Source organism: Moschus berezovskii, chromosome 18 (genome assembly GCF_049115385.1).
Source record: "Moschus berezovskii isolate FMDL1 chromosome 18, NW_MosBer_1.0, whole genome shotgun sequence".
NCBI lineage: Eukaryota > Metazoa > Chordata > Mammalia > Artiodactyla > Moschidae > Moschus > Moschus berezovskii.
The window spans coordinates 72,179,891-72,199,869 of NC_142477.1; the positions used below are offsets into that span (position 1 = coordinate 72,179,891).

The following is a 19,979-nucleotide window of genomic DNA, read 5'->3' on the forward strand; positions in this document are numbered from 1 at the left end:
CTAGAAGCTTCCAATCTGGACAGCACAGACATGGACAATGGATAGTTTGCATGAAAAGGGTTATGGAGAGAAGGGGAGACTTTTTTCAGTTTCTGTCTTTCTATACTGTTGGAATTTTGTGCACGTACTATATGTACTACTTTTTTATAGTTTAAAGCAAAATTTAGTTATCTTCAACTTCTTATCTGTGTGAAGTTTTCTCTACCCAGCAATCTGAGTGCTCTTCAATGGGCATTTCCTACACAAAATCGCCAAAACTTTTGCTTTATTTATTGAGATATTATTGACATATAGCATTGAATAAGTTTCAGGTGTACAGCATAATCATTTGACTTACATATCATGGAATGACTACTACAATAAACTTAGTGAACATCCATCATCCCGTATGAATACAAAATAAAAGAAAAAGTTTCTCCTCGTGATGAAAACTCTTAGGATTTACTCTCTTACCAACTTTCATATGTAACATCAGTTCAGTTCAGTCGCTCAGTCGTGTCCGACTCTCCGCGACCCCATGAATCACAGCACGCCAGGCCTCCCTGTCCATACTGCAGCGTTAATGATACTCATCATGTTGTACATTACACCCCTAGTATTTATCTTTTTATAAATGGAAGTTTGTACCGTTGAGTACCTTCATCCGATTCCTACTCATATTTTAAAAGTCACTGACCCCTAAGGTCCCAGGGTCGACAGTCATAGTAGAGGATTCGGAAGTGAACCGGGTGGCGCCTGTCCTCAGGAGCCCAGGCTTTCACAGGGCCAGAGAAAACACACGCAAGAAAACAACAACAAGGAGGACGTCAAGCTGACAAACTCCCCAGCGAGGGAGGTCCTGGGGGAGAAGGCATCAGGACCACAGCTGGCAGTGGGGAAGCGAGTGGCTGTAAGAACAGGCTTCACCAGAAGGGGGCGCGTGAGCCAGCCAATGAGATGAAAAGGCGCATGCTAGACATGGCAGAGGGGGAAAAGCATTCAGGGCGGAAGCAACAGCTGTTTGGAGGAGTGGACGCAGGATGGGGCAGACCGTGTCCAGCATCCCGTGAGTAATTTAGGTTGGTGGGAGTGGTGCGAAGTGAGAAAGGAGAGGAGGCTGAAGAGGTTCTGAGGACCAGGGACAGTAGACTTAGGAGTTTAGATTTCACCCTGAAGGCCAGGGGAAGCCCCAGAAGGGCTTTAAGCAGCAGGGCAAGGTGGACACACATGACTCTCAGAAGAGACAAACACTGGCTAGGGCTTGGAATGTCAAAATCAAAGACAAGCTGGAAAATGAGGGATGCAGTTGAAATATATGCATGACTTATTTTTATCCTACCTATAAAGATGATAAAGCTATTTATGGATTTAAAACTGCATTGTGTACATTTTACTTTGCCCGTGAACAATCACCTTTGATCCATTAAGTGTTATGCAGTACCAAGGGAAAAGAAAATTCAAAAGAATTCATTTTGCCCACTTTCTGTGACCATCTTGTATTTTATCAAGTCCCTTAGGACCTTGAGAGGTCTTGTTTTTACCTGTACTAATTTTTCTGAAAGAGATGGGAATACCAGACCACCTGACCTATCTCTTGAGAAACCTGTATGCAGGTCAGGAAGCAACAGTCAGAACTGTACATGGAACAACAGACTGGTTCCAAATAGGAAAAGGAGTACGTCAAGGCTGTATATTGTCACCCTGCTTATTTAACTTCTATGCAGAGTACATCATGAGGAATGCTGGGCTGGAAGAAGCACAAGCTGGAATCAAGATTGCCGGCAGAAATATCAATAACCTCAGATATGCAGATGACACTACCCTTATGGTAGAAAGTGAAGAGGAACGCAAAAGCCTCTTGATGAAAGTGAAAGAGGAGAGTGAAAAGGTTGGCTTGAAGCTCAACATTCAGAAAACAAAGATCATGGCATCTGGTCCCATCACTTCATGGGAAATAGATGGGAAAACAGTGGAAACAGTGTCAGACTTTATTTTTTGGGGCTCCAAAATCACTGCAGATGCTGACTGCAGCCATGAAATTAAAAGACGCTTACTCCTTGGAAGGAAAGTTATGACCAACCTAGATAGTATATTAAAAAGCAGAGACATTACTTTGCCAACCAAGGTCCGTCTAGTCAAGGCTATGGTTTTTCCCGTGGTCATGTATGGATGTGAGCTGGACTGTGAAGAAAGCTGAGGGCCGAAGAATTGATGCTGTTGAACTGTGGTGTTGGAGAAGACTCTTGAGAGTCCCTTGGACTGCAAGGAGATCCAACCAGTCCATTCTAAAGGAGATCAATCCTGGGTGTTCTTTGGAAGGACTGATGCTAAAGCTGAAACTGCAATACTTTGGCCACCTCATGTGACGAGTTGACTCACTGGAAAAGACTCTGATGCTGGGAAAGGTTGGGGGCGGGAGGAGAAGGGGACGACAGAGAATGAGATGGCTGGATGGCATCACCGACTCTGTGGACATGAGTTTGAGTGAACTCCGGGAGTTGGTGATCGACAGGGAGGCATGGCGTGCTGTGATTCATGGGGCCACGGAGAGTCGGACATGACTGAGCGACTGAACTGAACTGAATTTTTCTAGGGCTTCAAATCTCCAGGAGACAGCTAGGATAAGAAACTGAATATTCCACAAATGTGATATGTCATGGTGGGGTGACGGGGGCGTAATTCCCATTTTCAGAGCAATAAATACAGTGACAAACCCTGGGCCAAGTTTCTCTCAGCCTCAGCACTACTGATACTTTAGGCAGGGTAATGCTTCTTGGTGGGGAGCTGTCTTGTTCACCATAGGGTATTTAACAGCGTCTCTGGCCTTACCTAACCCACTAGGCACCAGTAACACAGATACATGCAAGCACACACAGACTGGGGACAACCAAAAATGTCTCCTGGGGAACAAAGTCATCCCTGCTGGAAAGCACTGCCTTAGAACGTCTCAGACAGAAGAGCCCTTGGGGACCATCCCACTCAGCTTCCTCATTTGCCCGGTGAGAAAACTGAAGCTCGGAGACTGAGGCCAGAAGCCAGGTCTCCCTACTCAGGTTAGGACTTCTTTTAGAGATCAGGTATCTTTTTTCTCAGCCTCGGAGAAATGCAATGTTTAAAAAAATGTGGGAGGAATTCTAAATATGTTTCACATGGATGGACCTAGAGATTATCATACTAAGTGAAGTCAGACACAGAAAGACAAATATCATATGATATATTCCACTTCTATATGGAATCTTAAAAAAAAACCGACAGAAATGAACTTATTTACCAAGCAGACTCACAGACTTAGAGAAGGAACTTCATGGTTAGCAGTGGGCAAGGAGTGGGGAAGGGGCTAGACCTACAGTGCATGCTGCTGTATTTAAAACACAAGGACCCACTGTATAGCACAAGGGCCGACAATAACAGGTCCTTGCTGGTTACCCATTCTGGATACAGCAATGCGTGCGTGACCTTCCCAAACTTCCTAACTATCCCGTCCCCCTAGCAACTAGAAGTTCATTTTCTAAGTCTGCAAGTTTCTGTTTTTGTAAGTAAGTTCATTTGTGTCATTTCTTTTTAGATAAAATAATTTGAAAAAGAATAGATACACCACTTTGCTGTACACCTGACACTAAAACAATATTGTTAATCAACTATGCTCCAAAGCAAAATAAAAATTAAAGAAAAAAGGTAAGAAAAAATAAAGCACACTGAGCTTCATCTAGCTGAATATTCATTTGTTTTTTCTTGCTCCTCTCTTTTCACTTCTCTCTCCTTGATATAAATTATTCAGCCTAGAATTTCTATTGACTTGTTTTTCTAGATACAAATGCTAACAAAATTAATAATAATAAAAACATTATGAAAACATCTATGCCTCTCTAACTCAACATTTTTCTTTGTTCATTTGCTGTGAAGGGGTGAAGGGGACGATGTCTAATATACATATCTGAGTGTCTGTGTGCCAGGCACTCTGCCCAGCACATCCTAAACACAGCCATTACAACGACCCTCAGAGGTGGGCATTGTTGGCAAGCTTGCTCACATTCCTAAAAGAGGAAACTGAGGCTCAGGGAAGTAAGGTGACATGCTCACACAGCCAGTGAATTCTCAAACTGGCATTCGATCAAGCCTGTCAGACTGCATAGTGAAACTGAGCTAAGGTTGTGGAGACTTAGAATGCGTTCACGATTACTGCCCAAGAGAGAGCTGAAGCCCTTCAGAGAGACAAACTCCCCCGCAATTGTTCGGATCACAGAGCTGAGGAGCTTGCCAGCATCTCCGGGAGGAAGCCAGGCCTCTGTGGCAGTTGCTATGACGACTAGTTTTCTTATAATTATAGAACATGGTGGTGACACGACAAAGCTGAACAGACAATCACTTTGTTAGGACCTGTCTTCCTCTGACAGTTCCAGGAGCTTAACTATCATATTTTTTTTTTAAAAGTCCCATTTAAAATAATCATGTATTGCAGCAGCAGAGGCCCAGAGAGTGAGAAAGTCAGGAGATTAACCCTCCCACTGTGAGAGGGGACCAGGAGGCAAGCCACATGGCAAACCATGAGGAAAATAGCATTTCTCCCTTGGGAAATGTTTGCTTCTCTTTTTTCTTTTGGATCAGTGCTTTTAGGACTTGGCCAAACAGGGTATTTAAAGAGAAGAAAAAAAGAGAGCCAAAGAAAAATTGGCCTAATGCTTGGCAAATACCAGGGACAAGCAGCAAAATTTTAGTATTCTAGTAAACCACTTTTCAGTTTAGTTTAATTTAGCCAATTCCCCATATATGCAGGGTTTCCTGATTTGGAAGCTGATACAGACAAAGGAACATACACACAAACATATATGCACATCATGGACAAACATACCCCCCTGAGCCAGAAAGCCTGACTCTGTACCGTATTAGCTGTGAGACGTTGAACATCTTAATTAACCTCTCTGATCCTCAGTTTCCTTACCTGTACATCAAAAACAATGCCTACTTCATGAGTGAGAGTAAAGATAAAATGGAAAATGACTAGCAAACTACACAGCACAAATAAGAGCTCAGTGAAATCAATTAAGTAAAAGTAATAATTTTTAAAATCTTGTTTCACTTTCCATGAACATCTATCTTCCTTTTATTATCCCAGCAGGGGATGTGAGAAATCTTTATGAAGCCCTTCACTACTTTCAGCAATCCAACCAGGTATCACAGGAACTCCAGGTGAAGTCAATGTGCCATCTCAGGGGAGTGATGGGTGCAGGAAAGGCTGGGACTCTAGGACTCCAGATGAGAAAGTGACTTGGGGAATCGGTAAGTTTCAGAAGGAGGTGAGACCTGGTCTGGGTCACGAGGCAGAAAATGTAGGCAATCAAGCCAGAGGAAACTGCATGGGCAAAGACCAGGAGAGGTGAAAGGAGCGGTGGTTTTGTAGAACAGAGAGAGGCCTGAAGCACTGAGAACACGGGATGGAAGCGGGACGAGCAGAAAGGACCGCCTTTGGGAGAGCCTGCGTACCATGCTAAAAGCCTCACGCTGTTGCCTACAGGAAGTGGGGCCACCAGGGATTTCTCAAGCAAGAGCTGATGATCGTCCTAACTATACAAAAGTGGAAAGGTGATGGTGGGATGGCACTGGAAGGCCAAAAGCTGGCCTGGTGGAAAGGGTGGGCGAGGAGAAAGAACTGAGCCAGGTGTTGAGACGGAGGGCCTAGTGAGACGGAGCCAGGTGTGGCTCCCCGCCGAGGCCCGCCCTAGGTGGGAGCATTCCATCCAGTCGCATGACCAGCTTCCCAGAAATGAAACTGTCATATGATGACAGGAGGAAATTCATGGTTCTGAAGCTTCTGTGGGGCTTACGTTATCTCATTTTGTCCTCAGGCCAGGCCTATGGTGCAGACAGCACTGTCTTATTTTACAGCTTGGGAAACGCAGGTTCAGAGACATGAAATGACTTGCTGTAGCTAGTACAAACCCACAGTGTCAAACCTCCAACCCACAGATTTCCCCTTTTCCATACTGCCCTTCACACAAGTGTGCTGGTTAACTGCCCTGGGCTCGGAAAGGAGGGTGATGCATGATTTAGTGTTTGCTCATTTCCATGGTATAAATATTCCCCCAAAGCTTGGTTACATACTTCCAACAGTTTAACAACCAGTGTGCAGACTTTAAATCGGCCAACTCCCTCAGGAGTCCCACAGGAAATAAGAATATTCACTAAATTCTAGGAGTCTTCTATACTAAACTTATTATCAAGTAACTTGCTTTATTACAGCATTTACGTGCCAGTGTTTGAATCAGTGAGAATGAGAACCTGGCTATACAAGCAGCCCAGCCAGGAGGCTCTGGAGTGGAGCTGTCACTGAGTCACCCAGGGCTTGCAGTGCCTCACACCCTGCGCACATTCCGCCTGAGACAGCGCCACAGACGTTTTCTCTCCCAGGGAAATGTTTGTAAAAAAAAAAAAAATAATAAGCTGCATTTGCTTTTCAGTTCTCAATAATATATGTTTCTCAAGGTTACTCCAATAGTACAGTTTCATGAGGCCAAGTGAAAGCACCCAGCCATAAACATAGGCTTGCATCTTTGTTCTGATTTTCAGTAAAACCCTAGCCAGAAGTGCAATAATAAACATCAAACGCTCTTGCAGCCTTTTTTTTCCACCAAGCACTCACATGCAAATTCTCTTCATGCCAGATAATGACTCTGCTCCTAACCCAGCAGGCAGTGTTTTTAATAACTTACCTAAAGTGTTTCTCAAAATTAAAAAAAATAAGAGAGCAATAAAAACCAAGACAACAGATAATAAAGTAAAATCGCTTATCTCCATTTGCTGCTGTCAGCAAATATTAGAATCCCGTCAATGGAAGGCAGCCCCTGGGATTTTGATGAAAAACTGGAAGAAGCAAATGGCAAAGCTATAAGAGAGGTCTCACCTCCCGGGGCCTGTGATATCAGGGAGAGGGCATCTATGAGAACGTGTCATTGGCAAGAAGCTGAGAAGCAAAGATATGGCCCCAATTTTAAACAAAGATATTGAAAATGAGGCAGCCAGGGCTCTGGTGTTTATCAGCATGGAGTTCTTCCATCAACCATGGGGATTTTTTATTTGTTTGTCTGTTCATTTACCTGTTCATTTATCATTTGGTGCCTAGGGTGGCCAAGCATTCACTAGGCTTTTGGGGTGCAAAGATGAAGAACATACCCTTAAGTCAGTAGGAGACACACAGGTAAAGCTGATGCCAAGACTGTGTCCCTGGAGGGTTACCCAGCAGGTGCGGGAATCCCGAGGGGCAAGGACTGCGCATGGGTGGGCAGCAAGCCTCCACAGGCAGGGCCATTTGAGTTGGGTGCTGAGGGCTGAGAAGGGAGTTTGCCCAACGGTGGAGGCGGGTAAGGCATTTTGGTAGGGAGAGGCAGCATGAACGAAGACGGGGAGGCGTACAACATGCATCACAAGGGGGACCAGGGCTCTGGGCAGGTGAGGGCACCTGTGGGAGGAGGCACCTGCGGAAGCCGTGGGGTGGTTAGAAGGAGGGCACGGTCATCACAGGACACACACGTTAGGAAGAGTCTTCCTTCGCGGAGTGAGAAGAATGGGCAGGAGGGGGCTGAGAAAGGAGGCAGAGGGGCCTGGAAGGAGGCTGGGCCAGCGGACGATGCGTGGGGACAGAGACCAGAGCAGAGAGCATGGTGACCAGAGACTTGCAGGGGGAGAGGGGCCTGGACTCTGCCGACTGTTGGACGCGGCCACCCTCCTGGGGAGACTGGTTCTGGCATTCCACCGTGTGGTATTGGGGGAAAGGTGAGCAGAGTTGTGGCCTGAGACAGAGTGCCAACATCCCCAACCTCTGGCCAGAAGAGGAAGCAAAGAGGCGACTGGCCGCTCAATGGGCTCAGCAGCAGCCCCTGGCTCTGATTCTCTGGTAGCCGGACTCCCCTTCCTCCGGCGGCAGCTTCCCTTACCCCTTACACCAGCCAAGGCCCCTGCTTAAGGCCTGCAAGTACAGCCTGGCTCCACAGTCTCCTGGGCATGGAATTCGGGAAAATGGCCGGCATCTGTGAGCCTGTTCACCTCACCAGCAAGCAGGGTGACAATCTCACCAGCCTGGTGTGCTGGGGTCATTCAGTGGGATATCTGACATAGTGCCAACCACAGGTCAGGTTGAAAGCAGAGCACAAGCCTCAGCCGTTGAGTGGGTCAACAAATGAATGGAACAGTAAGTCGGTATCCTGTAATGTTAGTCCTGAGGCTTCAGCTGGGCATCTGCTTCTTTCTGTTTTGCTGCTGTGCTGTTATCAGGGATGGATGCTGAGGCGGTCCCAAAAGACTGGGTGGGGCTCAAGTTGCAACACACCGGACACTCACTCTATACTATACCCTCTTCTGAGAACACAGGAGTGGGCCACTGCGACCCTACCCTCCAGGGACCAGAGGCTGAGGGGGCTGAAGGCACCAGCGTAGTGACAACACAGTAGTATGCATGACCCCCTTGTGACCTGCAGAGCTCAGAGGAGGCATCAGACTCAGAAGATCAGAGGAGGCATCTCAGAAGAGGTGACCCTACAAGGGCACAGACAAGAAGTTGGTTGGCACCTTCTTGTCTAAACCACACATTTGCAAGCTCCTCCAGAGCAAGGCTTTTGTCTTGCGCCTCTGTGTGTCTCCCAGCAACACATCCAGTGCAGCCTAGAGCAAATTTGATAAAGACAAAGACGAAAGGGCAGAGAGGGAGGAAGTCAGGCAAGCCACAGCTGGGCAGGGTGTCATCGAGGTATAGCAGAGAAAATGGGTTATGGAGCCATAGTTCTGGGTTCTTATTTGTCCTTAAATGTCCTCGCTGCGTGGCCTTGCCAGACACTTCACTTCTTTGAGCATGAGATTCCTCATCCATAAAATGGAGGTAATAATAAGAGCAGTGATAATACAATAATGAAAGTGGTACTGATAATAATAGGAAGAGTATATAAGGTTGTCATCAACCTGAAAAGTGGATATAAAGGCATTGTTAACAAGTACTAGGATTATTCATGTTATAGCTGATGTGGTGAGAAGCAGCTTACCAGAAAACACTGCCTGCATTCCCCAAGAGGCACAGAGAGGCTCCCGAGATCACTGTAGAAGCCAGAGGCAGCCCAGGGGCTCTGACGCTGAACTGCCGACTCTTAGAACAGTTCCTCCAGGTTTATCCAGTCACTTTCCCAGGAGGAAAAGCCAGGAAAGGGAGGACCCAGTCTGTCTCAACCAATTGTCAAAATCCAGCCAATCAGGCAGGAATCTAAGAACCCAGGATGAAGGAAAGGGATCTGAACAGGAAGAAAATAAAATGATCATTCGCTGAGAACTAGTACACTTCAGGCTATCTCAAGACTGTGTCTCAGTTAATTGATGAGGAATCAAGAGCTCAGAGAGGTGAAGAGAATTCCCAAGGTCATGAAGCCAAGAGGTGACAGGGACATGACCTGAGTTGCCAGGTCAATCTAGTCCCAAACTACAGGTGTCCCCTAGAATACCTCTCCTCAGCTTAGCACAGCTTCCAAATGCAAGACTCAAGTTTCTTCTCTCAGGTAAGCCTGGGGACAAACAGCTCCTTCCATAGCAAAATCAGCTTCAGAAGAAACTCCAGCTCCCAAGACTAAGAAAGAAGGCGGGGCTTCTCTCTGCATGCTCCCATCTTCTCAAAGAAGCCTGATGAACATTCTCGCAAGTCTGTGACCCTTGGCAATGACTGCAAGAGCCTTCATGTTAAAAAAAAAAAAATTCCAGACAATTCTTTCAATCTTTCTCCGTTCATCTCTCCCTCCCTGCTCTCTCCTCTCTCTCTCTCAAGGTACAACTGCTATGAGCCGATCTCCCCAGGTCAGATTTGAGCTGTGAAGTCACAAGCTGTTTCACCTCCCCGAAAGTACTGGGAATAAGGGTTAGATGCATCTTCGTCACCCCCATGGTTACTTCTGCCGTGGGTGATATCCTGGAGGGGGTGCCTGGCCATTATTTATCAGCCTTATGCTCTCTGAAATGAACTGGCAATTCTCTGACTTCAAGCTCCAGTTCCCCAGCCTCAATTTCCATCCTGAAGGTACATCCAAGGGTGGCCAGACTGCCTCCTCCCCCACCACCTCTCCCATGGTACCTGCGCACCCTCCACGCAACGTGCTCCCCACTGCCCAGTCCCCTATCTCCTATCCAGTCAGCCAAGCCAAGCACCCAGGAGCTCCTGATGGAGCCCCTGATACTACAACCAGGAACAAGCCCTGCAAGTTCACCTCCATAACAGCCCACCTGGATGCCCGAGTGCCCCTGCAGCTGACGCTCAGACCCTCAGACTCCTCTCAGTCACCACCAGCCTCCTCCTTAGACTGCGGCATCAACCATTACCACAGTAGAAACATCCTCCATGCGGCCCAGGGGGAGCTCTTGTTAAGGAAGTGAAAAGCTGGTCAAATGGATGCTCACGGCTTGACAAAAGCAAACAAATTTGCTCCATTCCTTCCACTTTGTTCCAGGTGGCAGGGCCCTCCACCCACACGAGTGCTGACAAAGGACGGACCCCGAATCCCAGCACCCTTTTTTCCTACCCCCAGGACCAAATGAGTCAAGTTGTGGGGCAGGGGGTCTGGGGGGCAGGCTTCCACAGGCCCTGATCTCTGATGAACTACTCATTTTTTCTTGGCTGACTCATTTCTGTTCTAACCCATAGTTACCTATGGCAGCCCGTGGATGAACAGAAAGTCTCGGCCACTTGCTAGTGGGGGAGCAGGTTGCATTGCTGCTCTGAGCTAAAGTTCCTCTTGAAAAAAAAAAAAACGGGACTATATCAGCCTCTCAGGGAACTATGGGCCTCGTGATATGACATGATGTTTACCATATGATAAAACAGCCACATCGCCAGGAGTTGCCAACAAAGAGGAAACAAAAACAAAACAACGTGGTCCCAACACCACTGCTGATGACACAGCCACAGATGACATTCTGAGACATTTCTTTCCTCTGTGTACTTGTGGTTTTTTCATAATTCCAATCATAGAAAACATACAATTTTAATCTCTGCTTTTTTCACTCAACCTCTATAATAAGTATCTGCCCAAATTATCACGTCTTCATAACCATCATTTTAAATGATTACTAAATAAGGATTAATTCCGTCAAAAACTGTAACACTCTATTTGGTAAAACGAGCAAAATTTTTAAACGCTTCTAATTTTTTTCTGATTATCGTAACAAGTCATACTCTTGTATAATTGGGAAAGTGAAAGAAAGAAGAAAATATCTCACGAGCCCATAATTCAGAGTAAACCACTCGCCCCGCAAAAGTGGTTCTTAAAAAATTGTTGAACTAGTCCATCCGATGCATGTGGTCTTACATATGGAATCATGAGAAAGTTGCTGAAAACCTAGCACTGTTTCCAATGCTTTGAGTTTACAAGTAGCACTGCAGTAAACATCTGTGCTCATGAATCTGGACATATTTCTGATGATCTCTGCTGCTAGGAAGACAGGTCAGCTTCACTCCCTGGCCTGGTCCCCATACATTGTGTTCCAAGATACTCCCACCCTCCCCTCATGGCTACCTGCTGGCTCTTGCAGGTAGGTACCTGCACGCAGTTCAAGCCAGGTCCAAGTTCACTGGGCCCATGCTGTGTGTCAGACACTAAAGCTACAGTCAGAAATAAAAGCAATCCTTGCCCTCTAAGAGGCGATCAACATCCAGGGAAGTCCCACATGCTGGGGGATGTACACAGAGGTGCCATGCTCCCTTCCAGGCTCACACACCCAGCTGCTCTAATACAGATTTAGCAGGGAGAAAGACAGGGACAGAAGCAGACCAGTGTATATACCCGCATACACACTCCAATCCCCAGACAAACAACCAAGGACTGTTTTCACATCCAAAGCCCGTGAGCCACAGTTGACACGAAATAGCTGCTATTAGTCATGTACTTCATCTGCTTTGCATGTATTCTGTACGTCGTCCTCACAGTAACCTTCTGATATCTCCCTTTGATAAGTGAGGTTTACTGACTTGCTTGTTCTTCCCAAGTGACTCAGTGGTAAAGATTATTCACCTGCCGATGCAGAAGATGCAGGAGACGTGGATGTGATCCCTGGGCCAGGAAGATCTCCTGGAGAGGGAAATGGCTACCCACTCCAGTATTCTTGCCTGGGAAATTCCATGGACAGAGAAACCTACTGGGCTACAGTCTATGGGGCTGGAAAGAGTCGGGCATGACTTAGCAATTAAACAACTGACTTGCTTGTGGCCACATGGCTGATATGAGGCAGAAACAAGAGCTCAAAGCCAGTCAGACTGCTCCAGCATCCTTCTACAGAACCACTTATTCTACTGCCTCCATGGCAGATTTTGCCTCCAAAATATCTTTTAGGTCTTTAAGCCACTCACCATCCTTCTCAAAGCCACTACTGGTGTTTGAACGTGGACAAATGCAGTAGCCCAACAGTCTCATGTTCCCTCTACACTCTGTTAGTCATGTAAAAGCCAATCTGCTTTTTCCAAAAACCAACTGTAATCATGTCCTTCCTTTACCTGAAGTCCTTCTAGGGTATCTTCATAAAAACCCAAATTCCTCCATTCAGCATACGAGGCCTAGGATTGTCTGCCCTCTGCCTATTTCTCCTGCCTCCTCTCTGCCTGCTCCCCATACCTCTCCCAGAGCCCAGATTCACTGCCCTATGCCTATTCAGTGTTGGGTCCAACTCCCCTCCAGCCTCAGGGCCTTTGCACAAACTATACTCTCCTCAACCACCTAAGTCCTAAGTGACTTCCCCATGGTACCTTCCTGAGGTTCCTCCATACATCTTTGCAGAGCAGGTTTCATGGCTCCTTCATGCAGTGATGTATACTCCTCAGTTCTCCGAGTGACCCCTCCACCAAGAAATAGAAATGCCATCATCTAGTTTTACCACTAAGTCAACTTTTCTCTCCCTTGATCGTTTTTGTATTTGCTGCAATCAGCCACTGTCTACAATTTGCGTTTCTTTACACATTTCCCTCACATTTCCTGGAGACTGTGATGGAAAGGCAGAGAGACGGGGAGCGGAAGTAAAAGAAGAAATGAGACACATTGAACAACTAATTGTCTGAGCATTTCAGGGCAAGAGAAAGGCTAATTCATCCTCGAGAGGCAGAGTTTTGTTACCTGACTAGACTCACTGACTCACGTGCAGTCTTTCTGTTACGCCATCAAGACACTGACCGTAAATTCGGCGATTTTCGGCACCCGGAACTTCCCTTTGTTCTTCTGTTCAGGCTGATATTCTGTTCTTGTCTTCACAATCACCTAAAATGATCAACCAGTGTTAGCACACATAAATACTTGGAAGAGTTTTCTATTCCTGTTTTTTTTTTAGTAACTAGAATTTACTATATATTGCATAAAGATCAGAAAACACACACTTCCTCAAACACACACAAGAAAATTAAAAAGTCAAATTATCCATAATATTTTCCCATTCCAACAGAGACAACCATAGGTGACAATTCTGGTCACACCTTTTCAGATGTTTTTACATGCATATTTATGTATTATACTGTATTTATGTATTAGCTATTTATACAAATATATTGTTGTGAAATGGACTGGCACTTCATTTTATCACACAACACTACACTAACATTTTTTCTACGTAGACAAATATATGCTTTCAGTGTGCCTTTGGGTGCCACTTAATATTTCATTGTATGTGTGACTACAGTCACTCTAACCAGGACTGACCGGTGGATATGAAGGTTGTTTCCACAGTTTGGATTATCTAAGCAAGTTATGATGAACATCTTGTAGCTAAACTTTTGCACATATACTTAATTCCAGTTTAATTTGGAGACTTCCACAAAGCAAAATAGAAAGGTCTATTGAATCTATTGTATCATCTTATTTTTCTGAAGTCTGAATATTTTGCAGAGGCAGCTAATATCTTTTCAAGATAAGCTGTCAACCTGCCAAGACATTTATGGAACTTCATCCCACTGTGTAGGCAAAGTGGAAGAAAAAAAGAAACTTGACAGATAATCAATAACTATTGTTGAGTGCCACTGTGTCATGGGGAACACAGGAGCTGTCTGAGCCTTGGGGTCTCACCTGTAAAGTAAGGACAATGATCATGATCATAACCCCTATTTAACAAGATTGCTTTGAGGGTTAAATGAGATGATAATGGGCAATATTTCTGGAATAATTTACTATGTGCCAGGGCTAGATCAAGCTCTCCATATACCTTACCCACAAACCACTACTATTTCTATTCTCCTGAGAGGGAAACTGAAGCAGAGAGCTGCCAAGTCACATACCCAAGGTAACACAGCTCAAAGGAAGCAATCTTCTAACTATGATCAGTCTTCTCATTAGAGCTTAAATTAACTGAATTTTCACTGAAAACTTTCACCCCGAGTTTTCCTAGAAATGACAGTCAAGTGTATAGACTCCTGCAAGAATTCTATGAAGAATGTTCTTTAAGGTCTCTGAGGCATACTGTGGACAAAATACAGCTCAAAAAGGAAGGGGTAGGGGAGGAACTTCCATGATTGAACATCTCCTGTGTGGCACTTAAATATGTTGGTTAGGGAAGATCTGGGTCCCAGCCCATGGAAAACACTACTCCCTCCCTGACACACAGAATTCATTTGCAGATGTAAATTCTGTTGCTGTGCCCCACCCTCTTTCAATTCTGCTCCTCTAAACAATAAAAAGTGATCCCTGGTTTCCTTAAACTAAGAAATGAAACACTCAAACAAGGGTGAGGGGTTTGGGGGGAGAATAGGATTAGGGAATGTTCAATTTTTTTCTATCTTCTGATCTAAAGAAGAAGAAAACAGAAGCCTCCTTGCCACAAGTAAAAAAATATCCATATCCCTCACGCTTTGCAAATGTACTGTAGAGCAGGCACTGAGCACTTGACAAACACTGTCTCACTTAATTCTGTATTGTGGGGCAGATACTGACATTGTCAATATTGTAGGGAGATGAAAGATTGCACAATGTGTTTGAATCCCAACTCTAGCGCTGAGCCTAATGTGTCTTGGTTTTCTCATCCATTAAATGGGAAATAACCATGAAGGAGTACGTCAAGGCTGTATATTGTCACTGTGCTTATTTAACTTATATGCAGAGTACATCATGAGGAACGCTGGGCTGGAAGAAGAACAAGCTGGAATCAAGATTGCTGGGAGAAATATCAATAACCTCAGATATGCAGATGACACCACCCTTATGGCAGAAAGTGAAGAGGAACTAAAAAGCCTCTTGATGAAAGTGAAAGAGGAGAGTGAAAAGGTTGGCTTGAAACTCAACATTCAGAAAACAAAGATCATGGCATCTGGTCCCATCACTTCATGGGAAATAGATGGAAAAACAGTGGAAACAGTGTCAGACTTTATTTTTGGGGGCTCCAAAATCACTGCAGATGCTGATTGCAGCCATGAAATTAAAAGACACTTACTCCTTGTAAGGAAAGTTATGGCCAACCTTGATAGTATATTAAAAAGCAGAGACATTACTTTGCCAACCAAGGTCCATCTAGTCAAGGCTATGGTTTTTCCCGTGGTCATGTATGGATGTGAGAGTTGGACTGTGAAGAAAGCTGAGCGCTAAAGAATTGATGCTTTTTAACTGTGGTGCTGGAGAAGACTCTTGAGAGTCCCTTGGACTGCAAGGAGATCCAACCAGTCCATTCTAAAGGAGATCAATCCTGGGTGTTCCTTGGAAGGATTGATGCTAAAGCTGAAACTGCAATACTTTGGCCACCTCACACGACGAGTTGACTCACTGGAAAAGACTCTGATGCTGGGAAAGGTTGGGGGCGGGAGGAGAAGGGGAGGACAGAAAATGAGATGGCTGGTTGGTGTCACCGACTCGATGGACATGAGTTTGAGTGAACTCCGGGAGTTGGTGATGGACAGAGAGGCCTGGTGTGCTGTGATTCATGGGGTCGCGGAGAGTCGGACACGACTGAGCGACTGAACTGAACTGAACCATAACTACCTGGCTAGGTTTTTAGGAGGTTTATATGAGTCAATATAAGTCAAGCACTCACACTGTTTATTCAATAATAAATGCTTTTTTAAACACTGCCTCTGAGTGCTGTCAAACGTTTCTCCAATAGATGTCTGAAGCAGATGTAGCTTGGGCCTGGCTTGCACATGTCAGCCCTTTACAGAACAACACGAGGATTTCTCAAGAATGATGCTCTTCAAGCATGGTCTAAAAAGGGGGGCTTTCAAGGATGAATACAGTTTTCCTGAGTGAACAAGCCAAGACATTTTATGCAAAGTGAATCACATGGTTTAGGAAACAAAAGTGTGAAACAGCATGTAGTCTACATATTTGGATGCTTTGGTGTCACGTGAACTTCAATGTATAAGTAAGAATTGAGAACTAATATAACTACAAGAGCAAATGCAAAAGCACAGCTCATAGGCTGTGCTGTGTGTTCAGTCGCTCAGTCACGTCCGACTCTTTGCAACCCCATGGACTGTAGCCCACCAGGCTCCTCTGTCCATGGGGATTCTCTAGGCAAGAATACTGGAGTGGGTCACCATGCCCTCCTCCAGAGGGTCTTCCCAACCCAGGGACTGAACCTAGGTCTCCCACATTGCAGGCAGATTCTTAACCTTCTGAGCCACCAGGGAAGCCCAAGAATCCTGGAATGGGTAGTCTATCCCTTCTCCAGTGACTAACCACAGCACAGCACATCCCTTTTCCTGGGGATCTTCCTGATCCAGGAATCAAACTGGGGTCTCCTGCATTGCAGGTGGATTCTTTACCAGCTGAGCTACCAGAGAAGCCCTCTAGAGATGGCTGTGTGGCCTCTATAGGCTAGCTGTTTCTATTAGAAACTCACAATATTCTGGGAAGAGCCAAATGAAATATGCTGGTGTTTTGTGAACTTAAAAGATACTCTACAAATTGTAATGATTAAAATTGTTGGGCTAGTACTAGATCAACTGGCATGTTATGAAATGTACAGAAAATTTAGATGTCTGATCATTTTTAAAAATATTTACAAACTGGGAATTATAATTTCTTCTCCCAATTCTTCATGTTATATGTGTGTATACGCCTGATGTGTGCATGTGTATATAAACATATTATGATACAACTCAGTATCTATTTCTAAGCTTAGTGAATTCCCTGGTCAGTGTGCGATGTTTAACCCATAAAACTTCGGGCAATAACTGCCTTTGCCTTTTATGTTAGACAGCATTCTAAGACAGTCCCCAAACTTCCCACCCTATCCCCACCCCCATATAATCTCCTTCCTCAACATTGTGGACAGGACCCATGAATATGATGGCACAGTCACTCCCATGAGTATGTTATGCTATCTAAAACTCCATCAGAGCAGACTGGAGAGAGATACTCCTTCTGGCCTTCAAGAAATAAGTCAACATGTTGGAGAGGGCTATGCAGCCAATGCCTGAGGGTGGACTCTAGGAGCTGAAAATGACCTGGGCCAATAGTAAGGTCATGCAAGAAAATGGCACTTCAGTCCTACAACCACAAGTAACTGAATTCTGCCAATAATTGGCATGAGCTCGGAAAAGGACCCCAAGCATCAGGTAAAATGCAGCCCAGCTGAAACCTTGACTTCAGAACTGTGAGACCCTCCTAAGCAGACAACCCACCTAAATTGTGACTGGACTTCTGACCTATAAAAACCTGAGAGGTTTCTGACCTGTGTGGTGATAAATTTGTGTTGAAGTACTAAAGCTTTGGTAACTGGTTACATAAAAACAGAAAAACCAAAATTCCTCCCCACATTATCAAGTCCATCTCAACCATCTCTTAACTAGACTTATTCATTTCTAGATCCTTAGCCATCAGACTCATCTCAAGCATCACACATCAAATGTCAAGAAGCATTTGCTGCTTAGTCTTCCCCTCTCCCTTCTATTTTATAGACATCTTTCTCAAAACTTCTCAAAGAGCTCTAGACCATTTATATCATTCCATGTAAATTTAAAAGACCTCAGGCAGCAGTCAACATGTTGAGACAGGGACAAAGCTAAACAAATATTACTGCTGAAATGAGACAATGAATAACCATTACAGGCATATCATTCTGCTATAAATGCCATAATAAATATTTTGTGCTTGTTTCTCTAGTATCCATTCCCTTCTTCAATCAAAAGCCCCCAATCCTACTTTCAAGAGCCCTGTCCTATGTAATGGCCATGTGGTTTGGTGGAATTGTTGCCTTTCTTGAGGGCAGGGATGGTCCCTAATTAAGTCAGGCCAATCAGAACATACTGTTCTATTGATCACAAAATCTGATTGACTCATAGATGCACATGTTATCCAATTTGGATCACAGTATACGAGGCAATACTGACTGGGAACTTGGGGAAGAATCCTCCTTGCTCTTTATGAGTGTTCTCTAAAAAGCACGGTCTTCCTCTGGATTGTATAGTGGGGACCTCATTCTGAAACTGCTGATGCACTGTTGCTACTATGAGGAGGAGCCAGGATGAGGTCAAAGGCAGCATATAAAACAGGACAGAGTCAAGAGGAGCCCGGAGAAATGGGTGTGAGCCCTGATGACATCCTGCCCTCTGGACCATACCTTGCCTGAAACCAGATCCACACTGAGCCCTGCAGTCATGGGGCAGGGGTGGACGAGTCAAATCTTACTCTTTGGGCCTTAATCCAATTTACGCTGGGTTTTCTGATACTTGGTGTGAAAAGCTTTCTATCTGATACAAGTGTGTTCCAAGAAAAATGAACTGAAAAGCTATTAGAATTTAGTAAGATGGCCAAGTACTAAAATCATAACAAAAGCAATAGATTTTCTTGGCACCAGCAGAAAAAAAAAAAAAAATCACTACAGGATACAATGGATCCATCCAAAGATACATACAAAAATGTTCACAACCACTTTTTTTCATGATAGCCCAAACTGAGAACAACTCAAACGTCTATTAACAGGAGAATGGATAAACTGTGGTTTACTCAGAAGATGGAATGTTACACAGCAATGCTACACACAGGGGGGACTCTCACAGGCATTACATTGAACTGAAGAAATCTGCTGCAAAATATTTTTTATATCCTGTGTGATTTCATTTATATCAAGTTCAATATAAGTAAAATAACTTTTATATGATCTGTTGGAGCTGCTAAGTCGCTTCAGTCATGTCCGACTCTGTGCGACCCCATAGACGGCAGCCCACCAGGCTCCCCCATCATTGGGATTCTCAAGGCAAGAACACTGGAGTGGGTTGCCTTTTCCTTCTCCAATGCATGAAAGTGAAAAGTGAAAGTGAAGTCGCTCAGTCGTGTCCGACTCTTAGTGATCTCATGGACTGCAGCCTACCAGGCTCCTCTGTCCATGGGATTTTCCAGGCAAGAATACTGGAGTGGGGTGCCATTGCCTTCTCCGTTATATGACCTAAGCAAATATATACACTACATATGTACACTATATATAGTACATACATATATATGTACTATATATAACTATATAATTAATATATATATAGTACATACATTTATAATACTATATATATATATATATTTATGTATGTATTTATAGTATCCCAACTACCATTTACAGTAATAGGAGGGATGCTGAGTTTAGTAGAGTTGGGGTCATAGCCCTCCACGTCCTGCTTTGCCCTGAACACCTAAGCAATGTTGCTTATGCTCTGAATGAGTTTCTAATGAAAACACTTCTTTTGGCTTCAGAACACTTCCCAAACCACCAGGTTCAAACTAGGCCAATAGACAAGGGGGCCCCTGACCCCATGTCCATCCTTAGTCATCTGCTCCTCCCTTTAGCTAAGCCATACTTTCTCCAAAAGCAACCGAGGTAATATTTTACCTTTTCCCCAAGGAAATATTAGCTTATTAGAACCCCTTCTCCACATCAAAAGCAGGTTTTGCCTGGAACAAATGGGCAGTCCTCTGGACTGGTCTTTTTGACCTCTCAGTTATATTTTACAGGCTTGCTCACTCACTCCTCCATAAAGGTCCCCCTCCCAGGTCCATGGTCCTCTTCCTGCTCACTGACCATCCCTCCTCAGT

General features: G+C 44.7%; 1 protein-coding gene across 1 annotated transcript in view; it reads right to left on the minus strand.

The window, feature by feature from the left end:
* NSG2 (neuronal vesicle trafficking associated 2) overlaps window positions 1-19,979 on the minus strand; it is a 70,413-nt gene that overhangs the window by 35,653 nt on the left and 14,781 nt on the right. The window contains exon 3 of the mRNA XM_055421847.2: window positions 13,158-13,241. Within this exon, the coding sequence (XP_055277822.1) occupies window positions 13,158-13,241 (84 nt within the window). The remainder of the gene's footprint in view (window positions 1-13,157; window positions 13,242-19,979) is intronic.